Source organism: Cetorhinus maximus, chromosome 1, assembly GCF_964194155.1.
Source record: "Cetorhinus maximus chromosome 1, sCetMax3.hap1.1, whole genome shotgun sequence".
NCBI classification, from domain to species: Eukaryota; Metazoa; Chordata; class Chondrichthyes; order Lamniformes; family Cetorhinidae; genus Cetorhinus; species Cetorhinus maximus.
In genome coordinates, this window is record NC_135879.1 from 61,961,364 (window position 1) to 61,978,718 (window position 17,355).

The 17,355-nt window shown below is 42.6% G+C and overlaps 1 protein-coding gene across 1 annotated transcript in view; it reads right to left on the reverse strand.

The window, feature by feature from the left end:
- Positions 1-17,355, reverse strand: part of lrba (LPS-responsive vesicle trafficking, beach and anchor containing) — a 913,498-nt gene that overhangs the window by 18,830 nt on the left and 877,313 nt on the right. Inside the window, exon 53 of the mRNA XM_078541260.1 lies at positions 5,134-5,235. Coding sequence (XP_078397386.1) covers positions 5,134-5,235 — 102 coding nt within the window. The remainder of the gene's footprint in view (positions 1-5,133; positions 5,236-17,355) is intronic.

The window sequence follows — 17,355 nt, forward strand, 5'->3', positions numbered from 1 at the left end:
TTTCTCCTGTCTGGGGAATCTAGAACACAGGGGCACAGTCCCTGGATAAGGGATCAATCATTTAGGACTGAGATGAGGAAAAATTATTTCACTCAAAAGGGTTGTGAATCTTTGGAATTCTCTACCCAAGAGGACTGTGGATGCTCAATTGTTGAATATATTTAAGGCAGAGATAGACAGATTTTTGGTCTCTCAGGGAATCAAGGGATATGGGGAGCAGGCAGGAAAGTGAAGTTGAGACTGAGGATCAATGATCATATTGAATGGTGAAACAGGCTTGAGGAGCCGTATAGTCCACCCCTGCTCCTACTTTTTATGTTCCTAATCAAGAGGCGAGGACTAATGATCCCAAAAAAACACCTAGAGACTAAAAATACAATAAAGAATAGACAACACAGATTTAAAAAGGATAGGTTACATATGACCAACATTACTAACTTCTTTGAAGATGTAACAGAAGGACTACAGAAAGATAATGTAGTAGATGTAACATATTTTAATTTTCAAAATGTCTTCGATAAGGTGCCGCATAGTAGGTTTATGACTCAGGTCAGAGCGCATGGATTTAAGTAGCAGAACAGATAGCAAGCTTGCTATACAACAGAAACAGAGTAGGGGTTAAAGGTTATTCAGACTGGCAAAAGGTGAGAAGTGACTTTTTGCAAGGATTGGTGCTGGGACCAATGTTGTTCACAATTTACACAAACAATTTGGATTCGGAAATCAGAAGTACAATTGCAAAACTTGTGGATGACGCTAAATTGAGGGGCATTGTTAATGCTGAGGAAGATCTGACAAAATGCACACCATTAATAATCTTGCAAAACATGTGCGCAATTGGCAAATTCATTTCAATATAAGTAAGTGCTAGATTTTGGTAGAAAAAACAAGCAGGCCACAAGCATGTCTAAATAGTGTAGAGTAGCAAAGAGATTTAGGGTTACAGAAACATAAAGCACTAAAAGTAAAGACACAAGTTAATAAGGCTATAAAATAAAGCATACCAAGCACTGGGGGGGGGGGGGGGTTCACTTCAAAAATGATAGAATTAAAATGATAGCAGAGAAGTTATGTTAAACTTGTATTGAACCTTGGTACTGTGCAGAGTTCTGATCTACATATTACAAAAAAACATTGGAGAAGTAACAGACAAAATTCACAGGGATAATACCACAACTAAACAGATATACTTTCTTTCCAGAAAGAGAAGGCTGAAGGGTAACCTTACAGAGGTCTTAAAAATCACAAAGGAGTTTGATAAGAGGGAAGCCCAACGTGTCCTACTGCCATCAGGTATTACCTAAACCTGGAATGGCAGCGACTCAGCTGTCTGCCGACCAGAGGCAGGCCTATTGACTACCATTTTACCAGGATTCCGGCATTTCACCAGTGTTGGAATGGTCTCTGCACTGCGTGGGGAGACCACAAGGTACATCATGGGGTGAGCGGCTGGGGGGCCGCCTTTTTCAAGGCTTCATGGCCCACATGGTGGTGGTGATGCCATCACTGGGGTTGCTAACTCTGGCTGGGCATTTTCTGGAAAACAACAGTGGAAGTGATGTCATGGCGCAGACTAGTTGAGCCAAATGACCTCTTTCTGTGCTGTATATTTTATATGGTTCAATGTAATACATGTGAGGTTGGCATCTACAAAGCTAGAGCGGAAAGCAGCTACAGGGTTCTGCTCCATTGAGCTTTTCCGTCAAGCTGGTCAATTGGTATTGAGTCACATCAGCTGTTTCTGTTGACTGTGACACCGAGTGAGAGGGAATGAGCCTGTCTTCACTAAATTCCGCTAATGAGTCTGAACAATTCCTTTCCCTGCCAGTTGCTCTTGGGGGACGGAAATCCTCAGTGCAACACAGTCCACCCTGTCATCACCAGTTCAAACCAACACTAATTAATAACATTAATAACACTAATTCATTGCGATCTGGCCAGTCTCAGCCAAGCCTAACCTTGACTTATAATCAGCGCCCTTTCCTCCAGCTCGACAGCCCAAGTTGACATTGCTCAACTGATTGGAGCTCTGATCATGTGGTCTATATTTAGGTCAAGTGGCCTCCGCTGATGTTGAGTCGGGCTTTTCCATGGGCGGGGGAGTAGGTTCCTGGCATAGGGAAAATCAAGTGGTGCCTGAACATGGGCTGTGATTGGCTGACAGCCGGTCCTTGATGTCGAGAAGGTCAGGTGGTACCTGAGCACAAGCTGTGATTGGCTGGTGGCCAGTCCTGGCTGCCTGAAGGGTCAGGTGGTACCCAAGCACGGGCTGTGATTGGCTAATGGCCAGTCCCGGCTGCTGTTTCCAGGAGCTGACCTGCTTCCTTAATGCTTTGTTTGGCCACTGGAAGATTGAGGCTGATTCCAGGGGACTCCCAGCCATTCCGGGTGGGTTGGCAACCCTAGTGTTCACCTCTCCATTTGCTGGGACTTGCCTGCCTGACCCCGGCACATCAAAATGTTTATCAGCAGCCCTTTAAGGGCACCTCAACATGGAGGCACCCCAGCCTTCTCCTTGAAGTCTCAGCAGCCGCCACCTCTATGTGGTGCTGCCGAGGCTGCAGAGCTGTTGGCCCTCTGATTGCTCTAATTGCATGGTAGTCTCAATGGTAGTTTCCTAATTAGTCATCGGCAGTAAAAGAGTACTGCAGTCCCACCTTCTGCTTTGCAGGCTTGAGACCCACTTTCGGTCCCGGCTGCAGAATCTCCATCCTTAAGATAAAATTCAGTCCTATGTAATTCTATGTAACATAGACTGGTGAAGTGGGAGACTCATAACAGATTAAATTTAATGCAGTGATGCATTTTAGGGGCAAGACTGAGAAAAAGCAACATAAACTTAGTGATACAATTTTAAAGGGGTTGCAGGAACAGAGAAACCCGGATTTCATAAACACAAATCTTTGAAGATGGTAGGTGAAGTCAATATGGATGCTAAGAAAGCATATGGGGCCCTTGGCTTTATAAATGGAAGGCTAGAGTATAAAAAGCAGAAGTTATGCTAAACCTTTATAAACCACTGGGTAGGCCTCAGCTGGAGCAGTGTGTTCAATTCTGGGCACCCTAATTCAGGAAGGATACTAGCAATTCCTTGGAGATGGTGAAGAGGAGATTTACTAGAATAATATCAGGAATGAAGGACTTGAGTTATTTGGAGAGACTGTGATTCTTCTCCTTATGGCAGAGGAGGTTAAGGGGAAATTTAATAGAGGTGTTAAAATGTTGAATGGGTTTTAACAGCATAGATGGAGAGAAATTGTTTGCACTGGCAGGAGGCTTGATTACCTGAGGGCTCAGATGTAAGATAATTGACAAAATAGAACAGGGGGTGGAGGAGGGAATAAAGAGACATTTTTTAGGCGGTAAGTTAGGACAATCGTGAATGCACGGCCTTCAAGGGTGGTGGGAAGCAGATTCAATCGTAACTTTCAAAAGGGATTTGGATATATAAGTATTTGAAATGGAAAAAAATACATGGACATGGAGCAAGAGCAAGGGAGTAGAAATGGACAGCACTTACAAAGAGCTGGCAGAGGCATGAGCTGGATGCCCTCCTCCTGCAAGATTCTGTAACTCACCCACAAGTGAAATACTTTCTCCATATCTACCTTATTGAATCTCTTCATAATTTTGAAGATATCTATCAGAATATTTTCCTAAATTTCTTTTCCAGAGAAAATAGCCCCAACATGTCTATTCATTCCTGGTAGCTACATTGCCTCAATTTTGGTAAAATTCTTGTAAATTTTTTCTGCACTTTCTCCACTGCATCAATATCATTTTATAATATGCAGGCTAGAATTGCACACAGTTACTCAAGTGTGGTCAAACCAAGTTTCCATATAAATTGAATACGCTTTTGCATTCTTCTAGAAATGAACTCCAATTTTTTGTTCATGATCTTTATGACCCTATCAATTTGAGTCACTAGTTTTCACTGGCACTTGGTACCTCCCTGCAACTGCACGAGCTAGATCAGAATTTGCCACATGAAAAAAACTTCAGGGTAATACCCACATCAGGTCACAGGTATATATGTATTACAGCATCCCCTTACTTTTAAGGCGAATTCATAATAGTAATCAACAACTTTACTGAAGTGCATTTATTTAATATGTAAGTTAATTCGAGAATGCAACCGTAATGTGATATTTTCCTAGCCATCTATAGACAGTCATAATATACTGTCAATTATAGTGACAGTACGTTGAAGTTCTGTATCTTTAAAGAACAAAAGAAATGGAAACCAAATATAAAACCTGACAGACCATGATACAGGTCCAATTTCTGCCTCAAACACCTTTTTTCCTCCTTTTTAGGTTGTTGCCGTTGCCTCACCCTCTACATATCATTCTTTAAATAATACTGTTCCCAGATTTTAGCTAATTAAATTTAACGTTGGCACCTAGGACATGGAGAGGTGTTGCTTGGGCGGCTCACGCACCAATTTTCCCTCTAGCCTCTTTTCAAGTTTCCTTTTGGTAGCCCTCTAGCCATAAATGAAACCATTAACTCACCATGTGAGGGACTCTGGGCATGAACTGTCATTATGCCACAAATTTATGACACTGTATTGCTCACTGGGCCTTTAAATTTCAAGTGTAAAGTCCATAGTGTGATGACTCAGTGTATATTTTAATGTTGTTCCAAGCTTAAGAGTCTTAAGTGATGTTCTGATCTTACTGAGGCCACCAACATAGAGAACCAGCAAGCTCACAAAAGCCACATCCTAAGAAATGTTTTGTTTATGTCATTGGCAAAGGCTTGTACATAGGTTGTCTGCCCAAAGTTGGGTCATGGTGTGTGATACAGCAGACACATCTTAAGCAGGTGAGGGCTGTTGGATATCATCTGGGCTAATCTTCATGTTACTTTCTCATAGTTTTCCTCTTACATTCATGGTTTCCTCTCTCATTTTAGATGATCACAACCATTGTCTCCTAGCATCTTCCCATGCCATGTGCTACTCCCTAACCAAATCCTTGAAAAGCATGAGAGAACTCCATTAAAATGGGAAGCAGGGGTTATTAAAAAATACGAAAATCTCTTGTTCTCTACTCCTTAAATAATACAGATGCACTTTATAATACAATATTTATGTTTCAATGCCCAACATCTTCTAACTGTACCTACCTTTTGAACCACTGATAACTAGACCGAGTTCTGCACATATTGCAGCACAGCTAATCTCACAATCATGGCCTGTCAGGATAGCCCGAGGAGCAGCATATTCAGCTGAAAAACAAGACAAATAATTGTTCAATTCAATTAAAAAGGACATGATTGAATACTGCAGCATTTAATGTAGTAAGGACAGGCACCAGTAAACATTTGACATAGCAGCACCTGTAAGTTTATTTTCTTTTTTTAAATACAGCTTTTACAACAATATAGTCTGATGATATAGTCTGCTTTCAACATTTTCTAGTTTTTATTTAAATTGCTGCAGCCAAACTTCTGGAACTAAAATAACAAGGCAAAAAGTGCATTCACATTAATACAACATACTAAACTTTTCATGTTCTTTCCAATTCATTATTCCACTTGCAATTAGACTTTAAATTCTCTCTTCACCAATGATCTATTGTCAATTTTGCTCACCGGACCCGCATCTAGTTAATCCAATCCAAAAAAAAAAATCACTCAAATAATGAGAAGTTGAAAATAGGGAAAAAAGGTAACTTGCTGAAAGTTCAATTGACTGCTGCCTACTACACTCAAGTTTAAAATTTACTATATAGCCCACATCTGTGCAAACCTGCTGAGTTAGTGTCAGTTCTACTGTATGGCTCAATGTTAATTTATATGCCATCAAACAGGGACAAAAAATAAATTAGAAATGAAAAATCTCTATCAAGAAACTTAGCTTTTCCATAGCGTCCCTGCGGTTAAGTTCTTGTATTATCTGAGCCAGTCCACTTCCTCTGCTTGCAGCTCCCTGCTGGTTGTGTACTACAGTGGAACAGCTAACCTCTCAGCTCAAGCAGGTGTGAGCAGATTGGTTGCATGTATCGTAACTTACTGAAAGCTATTGTGTGAATTAAAAACTTGCCGAACAGAGAAATGTACTAATAATGGGCTGTTCTAGATGAACAATGCAGCCAACCAGTAATTAAATAATGGCTGCTATTATGTTGGTTTTATGAGGTGCTAGGACTGTTGACGCCTGATTCACAGGTCTTGTGCAGCCAGCAACAACCAAAAATTATACTTGCTGGATTCACTAAGGCTGTGAATTTCTATTTTTACTGGTATTTCTGGCTGTCTGCCTTGGGAAAACCTTGCATGCGCAGCCCCAGCATCCACTAAACATATAAAAGCAAGTGTGAACCCAAGCAAAAATAATAATTCTGGTCCAAGAATTATTTGCACTGGATGACCAAATACTTGCATTTTGTCCTAGTTGAATATCATTGTTTTTTTTTCTGGCTAGCAATATAATCCTGTACACCATAGCTCCAGACTTAAACTTCCTTTAAAATTAAACATTAATACAGAAAAATTGTTACATCACAACCAAATGCACATAAATATTTGTATCAAAGTTTCTTTTCAGCTACATGTTGTAAGTTTTGTGCAAGTTGGTTATTTAATAATGGGAGTGTAGGTTGGACAAAATCATCACCGTACAGTTAAAAGAACCTAACAGTAAATGTAAAACTGGTTAAAGCTTTTGTATTTCAGTAGGAAAGGGATATAATATATGATTTTACTGATAACTTTGGCACACTGTTTCAAGAGGTATGTCAAGGAAGAGTGCTAAAATAAACGATCAAACCTAAGTTTATTAGTATAATCCTTAACTCTGTATAAATTGCATGTATTTTCTCACTGCTGCTGGTACACAGTTTATCTAGTTGTAATCAGGAAAAAACACATTACACATTGTATATTTAACAGTGTCAGAAGCTGTTAGTCCTGTGTAAAAACAGGGTTATTTTGACATTTCAGTTCTTGCATGTGTACAGGTTTATCTGTATGTGAGTGCAGCATATTTTAATGGTGTTCCACACAGTCCATTAGTCATAATTTAAATGTCCACTGGCACAACTTTTTTTTTAATATATAGTGCAGTGTACTTCCAGTATTTTTTTAAAGTTTTGAAATCAAATTAGAAACTTCCAAGTGTTGGTGCACAGCTGAAATAATTGGGATGAGCAGCCACTAATTGAGTGGCTGTTTTATTACAAACTTGTCTGTCAAGGAATCACAATATGAAAATACAGTCTATGGAGGATGGATAATGGAAATTGCTGTGACTATTCAGTTCCCGACGTATCCCTGACTTTCTTCATTTCGCAGGCACCATGACTTGGATTACATCACAGATCACAGCTGCAAATGACAGTCCTGTCAGCTAAAGTCTGATCCACAGAAATATGGGACACAATAATCTTTCAATTCACCCATTCTCCTACCCGTTCACATTTTTTTCAGGAACAATTACTTCATGTTATTATATCAGCCATGCAACAATTACATTACTAAACTATAACAATTTATTGAACAATGTGTTTTGACTGCTATGTCAAAATGCTAGGTTTCAATTAAGGTTCAGTGGTAGTCCCACTCCAGAGACTTGAGCAGGTAATCTAGGTTTACACTTCATGCAGCACTGACGGAGAGTTGGTGGAGGTACCGTTTTTTGGATGAGATGTTAAACTGAGGCCCCAGCCCTCTCAGGTGGACATAAAAGATTCCTATTCTTAAATAGTTCCTAAAAGGCACTATTTAAAGAGCAGAAGAGCTCTCCAGTGGCCTGGCCAAAATTTATTCCCTGGCCATCACCGAAACAGAGCTGGTCATTATCTCATTGCAGTTTGTGAGAGCTTACTCTGTGCCTATTGGGGGCCTACATTACAATAGTGATTAGACCTCAAAAGTACTTATTTGACTGTAAAGCACTGTATCCTGAGGTTGGGGAAGGCACAATATAAATTCAAGTTTTTTTTTCTTTCTTTAACATTATTTGCTTAGAAATAACAAATAAATTGCAGCTATTATGACATATACGGTCTGCAAATGACTAGCATATAACAACTTATGCATGGGAGGGTAAGGTAAAAATACATAAAACAATACATCTCTGTCTCAAGATTGTATTATTATTACTTAGGATCTAAACAGCTTGGAATAATTTAACTTTAGTAAACAATAACCCTATCCTATATCTTCTCGGTGCCCAAAAAGTACTTGATCTCTTTCACCTCTCATAGCCTTGACTTATGGCCACTTTATATTGGAGTACTGCCTCTGATGGGAGCATTAACTTCAGCAGCATGACTATATAAGAGGTGCAACAGCCACATCAAGAGGAGCAGGCCCTCTTTACAAAGTAACTTTCCTGAACTCCACTACAGGCAGCAACACCAGTAGCACCAGTGATGTTGCCACAACTTCTACTTGCCATGAGCTTAGCCTGCCCACGTGGGGTGTGCGCTCAACCTGCCTGTGTGGGTCAGCAATGCAGTTTCCAACTTGGCACTTTCTTAGTCTTCGGAAAAACTCAGTGGGCAAAAATAAAGCCATAAACCACAGTTCAGTGTGTGTACAGTTGCCAGTTGCTGTCAGTACTGTGGAATCTGCTCTGCAATCAGGAATTTTCATAATAGGGTTATTTCTACTTGTAATTAAGGGACATTCTAACTTATAGCTAATGATTTTTTAAACTATGGCTCTTTTTGTTTTGGGTATTTAAAATCAAAATTTAAAAGAATGAGATTAGAGTGTGCATGGAAAAGCAAAGACTTGAATTAATATGCATGAGAAAAGAATTCAGAACTGCAGCCAGGCAGCCCGTATGAGACGTAAAAATTAGACTGAAATCTTGGCTCCCTTCCCAAATTCGGCAACTTTAATTTGAAGACATATGATAGAAATGTTCCCTTGCTTTGATATATCCTGCTCTTGCTCTGATTTTTATGAGTTGATAAAATGCACAACAGGCAACTACCAGGAAATGGGGACAAAATTTCTGCCTTCACGAACTTTGGTGGAAAAAACAAGTACACAGCAGGTTTTCCCACTTGATACCTCGGTTAACTAGTAAAGGCAGGAATTTTATCTCCCAGATCTCTGCTCCCATTGCTCAAAAGCTTGGGTGTACACTCCCCCACTCCACAGGAAACACCCTGCAGTGTGTCAGCTATCCTACAATGTAACAGAAACCAGTTAAAGAAATGACAGAAAAGCTACAACTGCTCGCTTCCTCCCTCCCTAATGACACAAATGCTCAATGTGCTTACTTTGGCACAAAAACTTTAATGGGGCAAAGTTCATTTTGTAGCTTAATGCAACAGCATGAAACACAACCCTATATAGATTTTATGAATCTATAAAAGAAAACTACCACTTCATTTTAAAACCTGGGGAAATATATACCAACAGTAGAAATTAAGCTCAATGAGAAGTTGAGGAATCTGAATCCCAGAACTGCCTGACTTGCTTGCCCCAGAATGGGCAGTATTTTCAGCTCTCAATTGGACCACTAGACAGAGGACCACCTGCAGTGAGGGGGAATAGTTAAAGGAAAGGATAGGTTAATTTATTCCACTTAAACTTATACTTTGTTACAGCTGATCATGGAGCTATACTGCTGGCAGGAAAAGTCCATACCATCTTGCAGTCCCAGGTGAAAAAAGAATTATGCTTAGTAACATGCTGCGATTGGAGAAATGCAAGGTTGGAGGAGAAAAGATTGAGTTAAAAACTACTAAGGATATGTGAAAACTTAAAAGAAAATGTGCAAATATAACAAAGTGTTATATCAGGAGCTAGTTTTTCTTCTTCTTAAATTGATGTGCACCTTTAAAATGTCTTATATCCAGGGCAGAATTTTTATGTGGGTGCACAGCTGACCTGCTCAAGCGTAAAGTAGTGTGTGATGACGTCGGGTGAGTGCCCAGACGTAATCCTGTGTTCATCCGATATTTTGGTTGGCGGATGCACGCGAAAGTTGGAAGCGTGCCCGCCGACAATTAAGAGGGCAATTAAACCCATTAAAGTTCCAATTGTCCCCGATTTTTCATGGTCCATCCAACCTACAGTTAGCAGACGGGCGAATCTACCAAGCGGACTTTGCATTTCTGATTAAACTTCCTCCAAGGGCGGGGTAAGGTTTCCGTTATTAAATATAAAAAAAAAAGTATGGTCAGAATTTTCATCATGTATACGTTCAGATGATTGATTCTGATGCGTGGACATTTTTTTCCCCCGGATTTTGAATCTTTATTTATTGGTTTTAAATTCTTCAGCTCCCTGAGGCAGCTCTCTGCCTTCAGGGAGCTTTCATTCCGCGCTCCCCCGCGCCTGTGCTTATGTCAGTGCTTGCCCTCTCCCCGTCCCCACCCCAGCAGTGCTGAGCATTTCAGCGCACGCTTCATGCTGGCTGGCCGTTAATTGGCCAGTCAGCGTGAGATCGCGGTCAGGGGCTGATTGCAGGCGGTGGTCCGTTCCCTGGGCCGCTCCCGGGCCTGCCGATTGTGCCCACACGCCGACCTAAAAACCCTATCCCCAGTGTTTGTGGATGACAAAAGAAACAATTATAAAGATTATCTAAAATAAAACAATGATTCAGATGTGATATCACAATCACTTTATGTACAATTTAACACAGTACAAGATTCAAATGAATCTGGAGGTCGCAGCAATGAATCCTAGGTTTTTAGTGTTAATCACAATTTTAAATTTATGTGTTATAGCCTAAGGGTGAAACGTGTAGTCAATTGTCCCATTAACCAAAAAGATAAATAAAATTGATGAATTGTTCTTTTGCTTAACTAGTGTGCACATGGTACATATTAAGGCTGTACACAGCTAACATCTGAACACAATCCATTTTAATAATCCTGCAAGCAAACTTAGCAGAGGGATGGGATGCAGTAAAATGTAGAGAAACTTCTGTCAGCCTATTTTGCACACATGTATTAACATCTATGTTCTATTTGTATTCCCTTTAATTAATAAACCATAAATGGCTCCTTCCACAAATGTTATGTTTCCTTCCTTTAAGGTACTGCCTGAGTAATGTTCTGCTTAGTTGACACAGCCCAAATACAACACTCAAGATGCTAGTATAACAGTGCTGCAGATACAACAATCAAAGCTAGGTGACTGAAACTGTGTTTGCTACATTGGTAAATTTACCTATCAGATTGTAGGTATACAATTAATTTGAAGACTTAAGAAAGTATAAATACATGCAGATGAAGTCCAAACATGGTGCTTCATTACGTAATTCAATCACCAGTTGACCAACTTCCCTTATGTGAAATAACAAACTGCATCATGAGATGGCATTGTCATTTGCCTGCTGGATAATGACAAATAGGAGAAGGATGAAATCTTTTACTCCAGATTGATAGGGAGGGGACAGGGAGGAGGTGGAGAGGACAGGGAGGAGGTGGAGGGGACAGGGAGGAGGTGGAGGGGACAGGGAGGAAGCAGGATAGGGTGGGGCAGAAGGGGAGGTGGAGGAAGAGGAGGGGAGTGGGAGGAGGGGGAAGGGAAAAGGAGGAGAGGTGGAGAGAATGAGGAGAGGATATGGAGGGGGAGATGGTTCAGAAAGGGGGCAAGGGGGAGGAGGAGAGCAGGGCGAGGGGAAGGGACAGGGAGGAGGGGACAGGAACGGATACAAGGAGAGGAGGAGGGGGATGGCGATGGGGAGGAGGAGGAGGACACAGTGGTGGGAGGAAGGGACAGGGAGGAAATGGAAGGGATGGGGTGGTGCAGGAGGGGATGGGGAAGGAGGAGAGGTGGAGGGAGAGGAGGGGAGTGGGAGGAGGGGGAGGGAAGGTGGAGAGAATGTGGAGGGGGTGGGGAGGGGGTGGAGGAGGGGACGGGGGAGGGAGTAGAGGAGGGGACTGGGAGGGGGTGGAGGAGGGGACGGGGGAGAGGGTGGAGGAGGGGACTGGGAGGGGGTGGAGGTGGAGGAGGGGACGGGGAGGGGGTGGAGGAGGGGACGGGGAGGGGGTGGAGGAGGGGACGGGGAGGGGGTGGAGGAGGGGACGGGGAGGGGGTGGAGGAGGGGACGGGGAGGGGGTGGAGGAGGGGACGGGGAGGGGGTGGAGGAGGGGACGGGGAGGGGATGGTGGAGGGGACGGGGACGGGGTGGGACGGGGAGGGGGTGGAAGAGGGGACGGGGAGGTGGTGGAGGAGGGGACGGGGAGGGGGTGGAGGAGGGGACGGGGAGGGGGTGGAGGAGGGGACGGGGAGGGGGTGGAAGAGGGGACGGGGAGGGGGTGGAAGAGGGGACGGGGAGGTGGTGGAGGAGGGGACGGGGAGGCGGTGGAGGAGGGGACGGGGAGGGGGGTGGAGGAGCGGATGGGGAGGGGATGGGGAGGGGTGGGGTGAGGGGCGAGGGAGTGTGCAGGAAAGTAGGGCAAGGGGAGTGGAAAGGAGGGAGAAGGGGATTTAAGGGAGGGAAGCAGAGGGGAGTGGAGGGTTTTGGAGAGTGGGAGGGTTGGATGGGAGAAAATTGATGTGGTAAAAGAAATGCTTATAAAGAGACATTTTATACAATGCTCCATTTATATTAGCAGCCAGCTCCAGCATCAACAGCAAATGAGGCACTACATGTGCCCACAACATAACTTCTGACACCATCACTAGTAAATACAAATGGATATGCAAGCAGCATTGAGTACGAAGGGTTCCTATTTTTACTGGCTGTCAGCATTGTGCCTGTATTTTGTTCAGCCATGTGTTTTTTATATTGTTTAGCCATGTGCTTTTTATATTGTTTGTTTGTACAAATTTTCTTCTTACGTCAACAATGATCTGAAAATAGAAAATTTAAAGTTGCAACTGTCACTTCTGAACAAGTGCTCCTGTGCTTTTCAGCTAGAGCAATGAAATGAACCCTGCAATTCTAAAAGAATTCCAGGTTACTACTTACTACCTCAACATATTGCAGATCTGCTCCAGGCAATTCTTCAACTTAATGCAACCATCAACACCATATTTGTGCTAGCCCTGTCGAGATCATGTTCATTTAACAGAATGAAAGTTAAAATCTCCTATATTAAGCAGGATCTTGGAATGTGATATAATTTTAGTCTGTTTCTAATTTTTTTTTCTTTCACGTATTTGCATTAAAGGAAAATATTGTAACTCTACTTCGTTTGTTTATAAGTTGCTTGGACTATATACTAAGGATAGCTTTTTGTAAAATACAATGCTTTACATTTTATTGTAAATATGAAACATCTTGACTGCAGTTGCAGGAGTAAGCACGAGTGGATTTATATGCCCATAGCTGAAGGATGAAGATTACTGCGCAGTCAAGATCACTTCTGTTAACCCAAGGGGACAATTGTTTGCCTTACAGCCTGTAAACTACTATCAGCATTGGTTTTATTACACCCTTATATTAACTTTAAAAACAGGAAATGTTTTCACTCATTTTGTGCAGATTATAGCCTGTGCTTTGTAACATAAGCACGCAACCCTGTTGTCCCCTGATTTTGTCTGCAGATGTCAATGGCTAGTATTGAAAGCTTGTTCCCTGTGAAAGCTTTTCAGGTTGCCATGTTTAATGTTTCAGTACAAGTGTAAAGCAAATTAAAAATTAATACCGCATGCTTGATTTAGTAGGTTATGTCCTCAGTCTTTTCATGGCCAAGCTGTTTCTTTCCCATCTTACAAACTCCTACAAGCTTCCTTACTTAGTTAACATCTTTCTGGGATACCACGTATTGCACTTAAGGTGGGCAACCAATCTCCACTTTTTAGTTCCCTTCTAAAGTCTACTAAGGTGTTCACAAAAGAGATCTGCTGATGACTTCCTCTCCGATATTCCTCTAAAGGTGAAGAAATATGGCTTGCAACTGGACAGACTAACAACATGAGATTGCCAACTCAGCAGTAGCCTGCTTTGCAGACCTAAAGCAACAACAACTTTTTTTAAAAAATTCAGTGCATTGTAGAATTGCCATTACTCAGACCTGCATTAGCTGGAAAAATGTTCAATTGCTAAAAATGAAAGGAACCTCCACTGATATCAAAGAAAAAAAATAATTATATAAAGAAACTTTTGTGCCAGAATTGAAATACGAACGTCACCATCAAAACTACCTAAGAGAGGCTGATCCACAGAACAAGCTAGCCAAGTCAAGACTCAAACTGGGACAACAAAAGGTTTGACCGCATGGCTCCCGGATTGATTGGTGAAAATGTCGGTAAGACGGGTCAGAGTTTGAAAATTTCTGCAGGGGGCTGCTCCTCCAATCACAGCCTGTTTTCTCCCACGTTTGCTGCTGATTGGCTCACTATTGACCTATCAGCAACAAACATGGGAGAGAACCAGGCTGTGGTTGGAGGAGCAGCAAACACTGGGAACAGCCCCTCTCCCCCAGCCAATTTAGTGTATGTGTGTGTGTATGTGAGAGAGAGTGAGTGAGGGGATGAGAAAGCGAGAGATGGAGGGGGTGATGGAGAGAGAGAGAGGGAGAGTGTGATTATGCATGAGAAACAGAGGGGCAAGTGGGGGTGAGAGAGAGAATGTGTGTGTGCGTGTGTGTGTGTGTGAGGGAGAGAGAGAGAGAAAGAGAGCGAGAGAGAGGGTGAGGCGAGGGAGAGACTCACAGACTCAGACGTTTACAGCACAGAAGGAGGCCATTCAGCCCCATTGTGTCTGCGCTGGTCAACAAAGACCTGACTGCACTATTCCAATTTTCCAGCACTTGGCCTATAGTGCTGGAGGCTATGGCCACGCAAGTGAATATCTAAATACTTCTTAAATGTTACAGGAGTTTCTGACTTAACCACCATTTCAAGCAGTGAGTTCCAGACTCCCAACATCCTCTGGGTGAAAATATTTCTCCTCAACTCCCCTCTTAGCCTTCCACCTCTTACCTTAAATCTATGCCCCCTGGTTATTAACCCCTCTACTAATGAAAAAAGTGCCTTCCTATCCACCTTATCTATGTCCCTCATAATCTTATACAGCTCAATCAGGTCCCCTCTCAACCTTCGCTGCTCCAAGGAAAACAACACCAGCCTATCCAATCTTTTCTCATAGCTCAGACCCTCCGGCCCAGGCAACTTCCTGGTAAATCTCCTCTGCAGCCTCTCTAGTGCAATCACATCCTTCCTATAATGTGGTGATCAGAACTGCACACAGTATTCCAGCTGTGGCTTAACCAGCGTTTTATACAGTTCCAGCATAACCTCCCTGCTCTTGTATTTTTTGCCTCGGCTAATAAAGGCAAGTATCCCATATGCCTTCTTAACCGCCTTATCTGCCTGCCTTGCTACCTTCACGGATCTGTGGATATGCACACCAAGGTCCCTCTGATCTTCAGTACTTTCCAGGGTCTTATCATTCATAGTGTAATCCCTTGCCTTGAAAGCACTCCCCAAGTGCATTACCTCACACTTTTCCAGGTTGAATTCCATGTGCCACTGCTCTGTCCACCTGACCAGTCCATTGATATCCTCCTGTAGTTTACAGCTATCCTCCTCACTATTTACCACCCTACCAATTTTCATGTCATCCACAAACTTCTTGATCATACCCCCGACATTTAAATCCAAATCATTTATGTGAACCACAAATAGCAAGGGCTCCAGCACTGAGCCCTGTGGTACCCCACTGGAAACATATTTCCAGTCACAGAAACATCCCTCTACCATCACCCTCTTCTTCCTGCCTCTCAGCCAATTTTGGATCCAATGTGTCACTTTGCCTTGGATCCCACGGGCTCTTACTTTCTTGACCAGTCTGCCATGAGGGACCTTATCAAAAGCCTTGCTAAAGTCCATGTAGATAACATCAAATGCATTACCCTCACCAACACTCCTGGTTACCTCCTCAAAAAATTCAATGAAATTTGTCAAACACGACCGTCCCTTAACAAATCCATGCTGACTATCCCCAATTAATCCGTGTCTCTCCAAGTGCAGATATATTCTGTCCCTCAGAATTCTTTCTAGCAACTTCCCCACCACTGAGGTTAGACTGATTGGCCTGTAATTTCTTGGCCTATCCCTCCCTCCCTTTTTTAATAATGGGACAACATTAGCAGTCCTCCAGTCCTCTGGCATCTCAGCTGTGGCCAGACAGGAATTGAAAATTACTGCCGGGGCCCCTGATATCTCTTCCCTTGCCTCCCTCAACAGCCTGGGATACATCTCCTCCGGGCCTGTGGATTTATCCACTTTTAAGGCCGCTAAACCCACTAGTACCCCCTCTCTCTCAATGTGAATTTCCTCTAATATTTCACAGTCCTCCACCTTGATATCTATACCTGCATCGTCCTTTTCCATTGTGAAGACCGATGCAAAGTATTCATTAAGGACTGTACCCACGTCTTCCGGGTCCACACACAGATTACCTCTATGGTCCCTAATTAGCCCCAATCTTTCCCTAGTTATTCTCTTGCTCTTTATATATTTTTTAAAAAACCTGTGTGTTTTCCTTTATTCTACCTACCAATGCTTTCTCATGCACTCTCTTAGCTTTCCTAATTTCCTTTTTAAGATCCCCTCTGCACTTTTTATACTCCTCCAGGGACTCTGCCGTATTGAGCCCTCGGTATCTGCCATAAGCTTCTCTTTTTTCTTAATCCTAACCTTTAGGTGCCTTGACATCCAGGGTTCTCCAGACTTGGTCCCGCCTTTGTCTTTACGGGAACATATTTGCCCTGTACTCTTACTATTTCTGCCTTCAATATCTCCCACTGCTCTGACACAGTTTTATCTGCAAGTAGCTGCTCCCAGTCCACTTAGGCCAAATCGTATCTCATCTTAGTAATATTAGCCTTTCCCCAGTTTAGAATCGTTATTCCCGGCCCAACCCTATCCTTTTCCATAACTATCCTAAATCTAACTGAGATATTGTCACTATCTCCAAAATGCTCCCTTACTGATCCCCTTCCACCTGCCCGGGCTCATTCCCGAATATTAGGTCCAGAACCGCCCCCTCCCTTCTTGGGCTTTCTACGTACTGGCTAAAAAGATTCTCCTGGATGCAACTTAAGAATTTTGCTCCCTCCCTACTTGCACACTAAAACTATCTCAGTTAATATTTGGGTAGTTAAAATCCCTTACTATTACTGCCCTATTATTCTCTCACTTCTCTGAAATTTGATTACATATTTGATCCTCTATCTTTCCCTGACTATTTGGGGGCCTATAGTACATACCCAACAGTGTGTTTGCCCCTTTTGTGTTTTTTACTTCTACCCATATGGTCTCATTTGATGATCCTTCTAAGATATCATTCCTCCTCACTGTTATAATTGATTCCTTGAGCAATATTGCGACTCTCCCCAACCCCCCCGCCCCCTCCTCTCCTATCCCCCTCTCTATCACATCTGAATACCCTATAACCAGGAATGTTGAGCTGCCAATTCT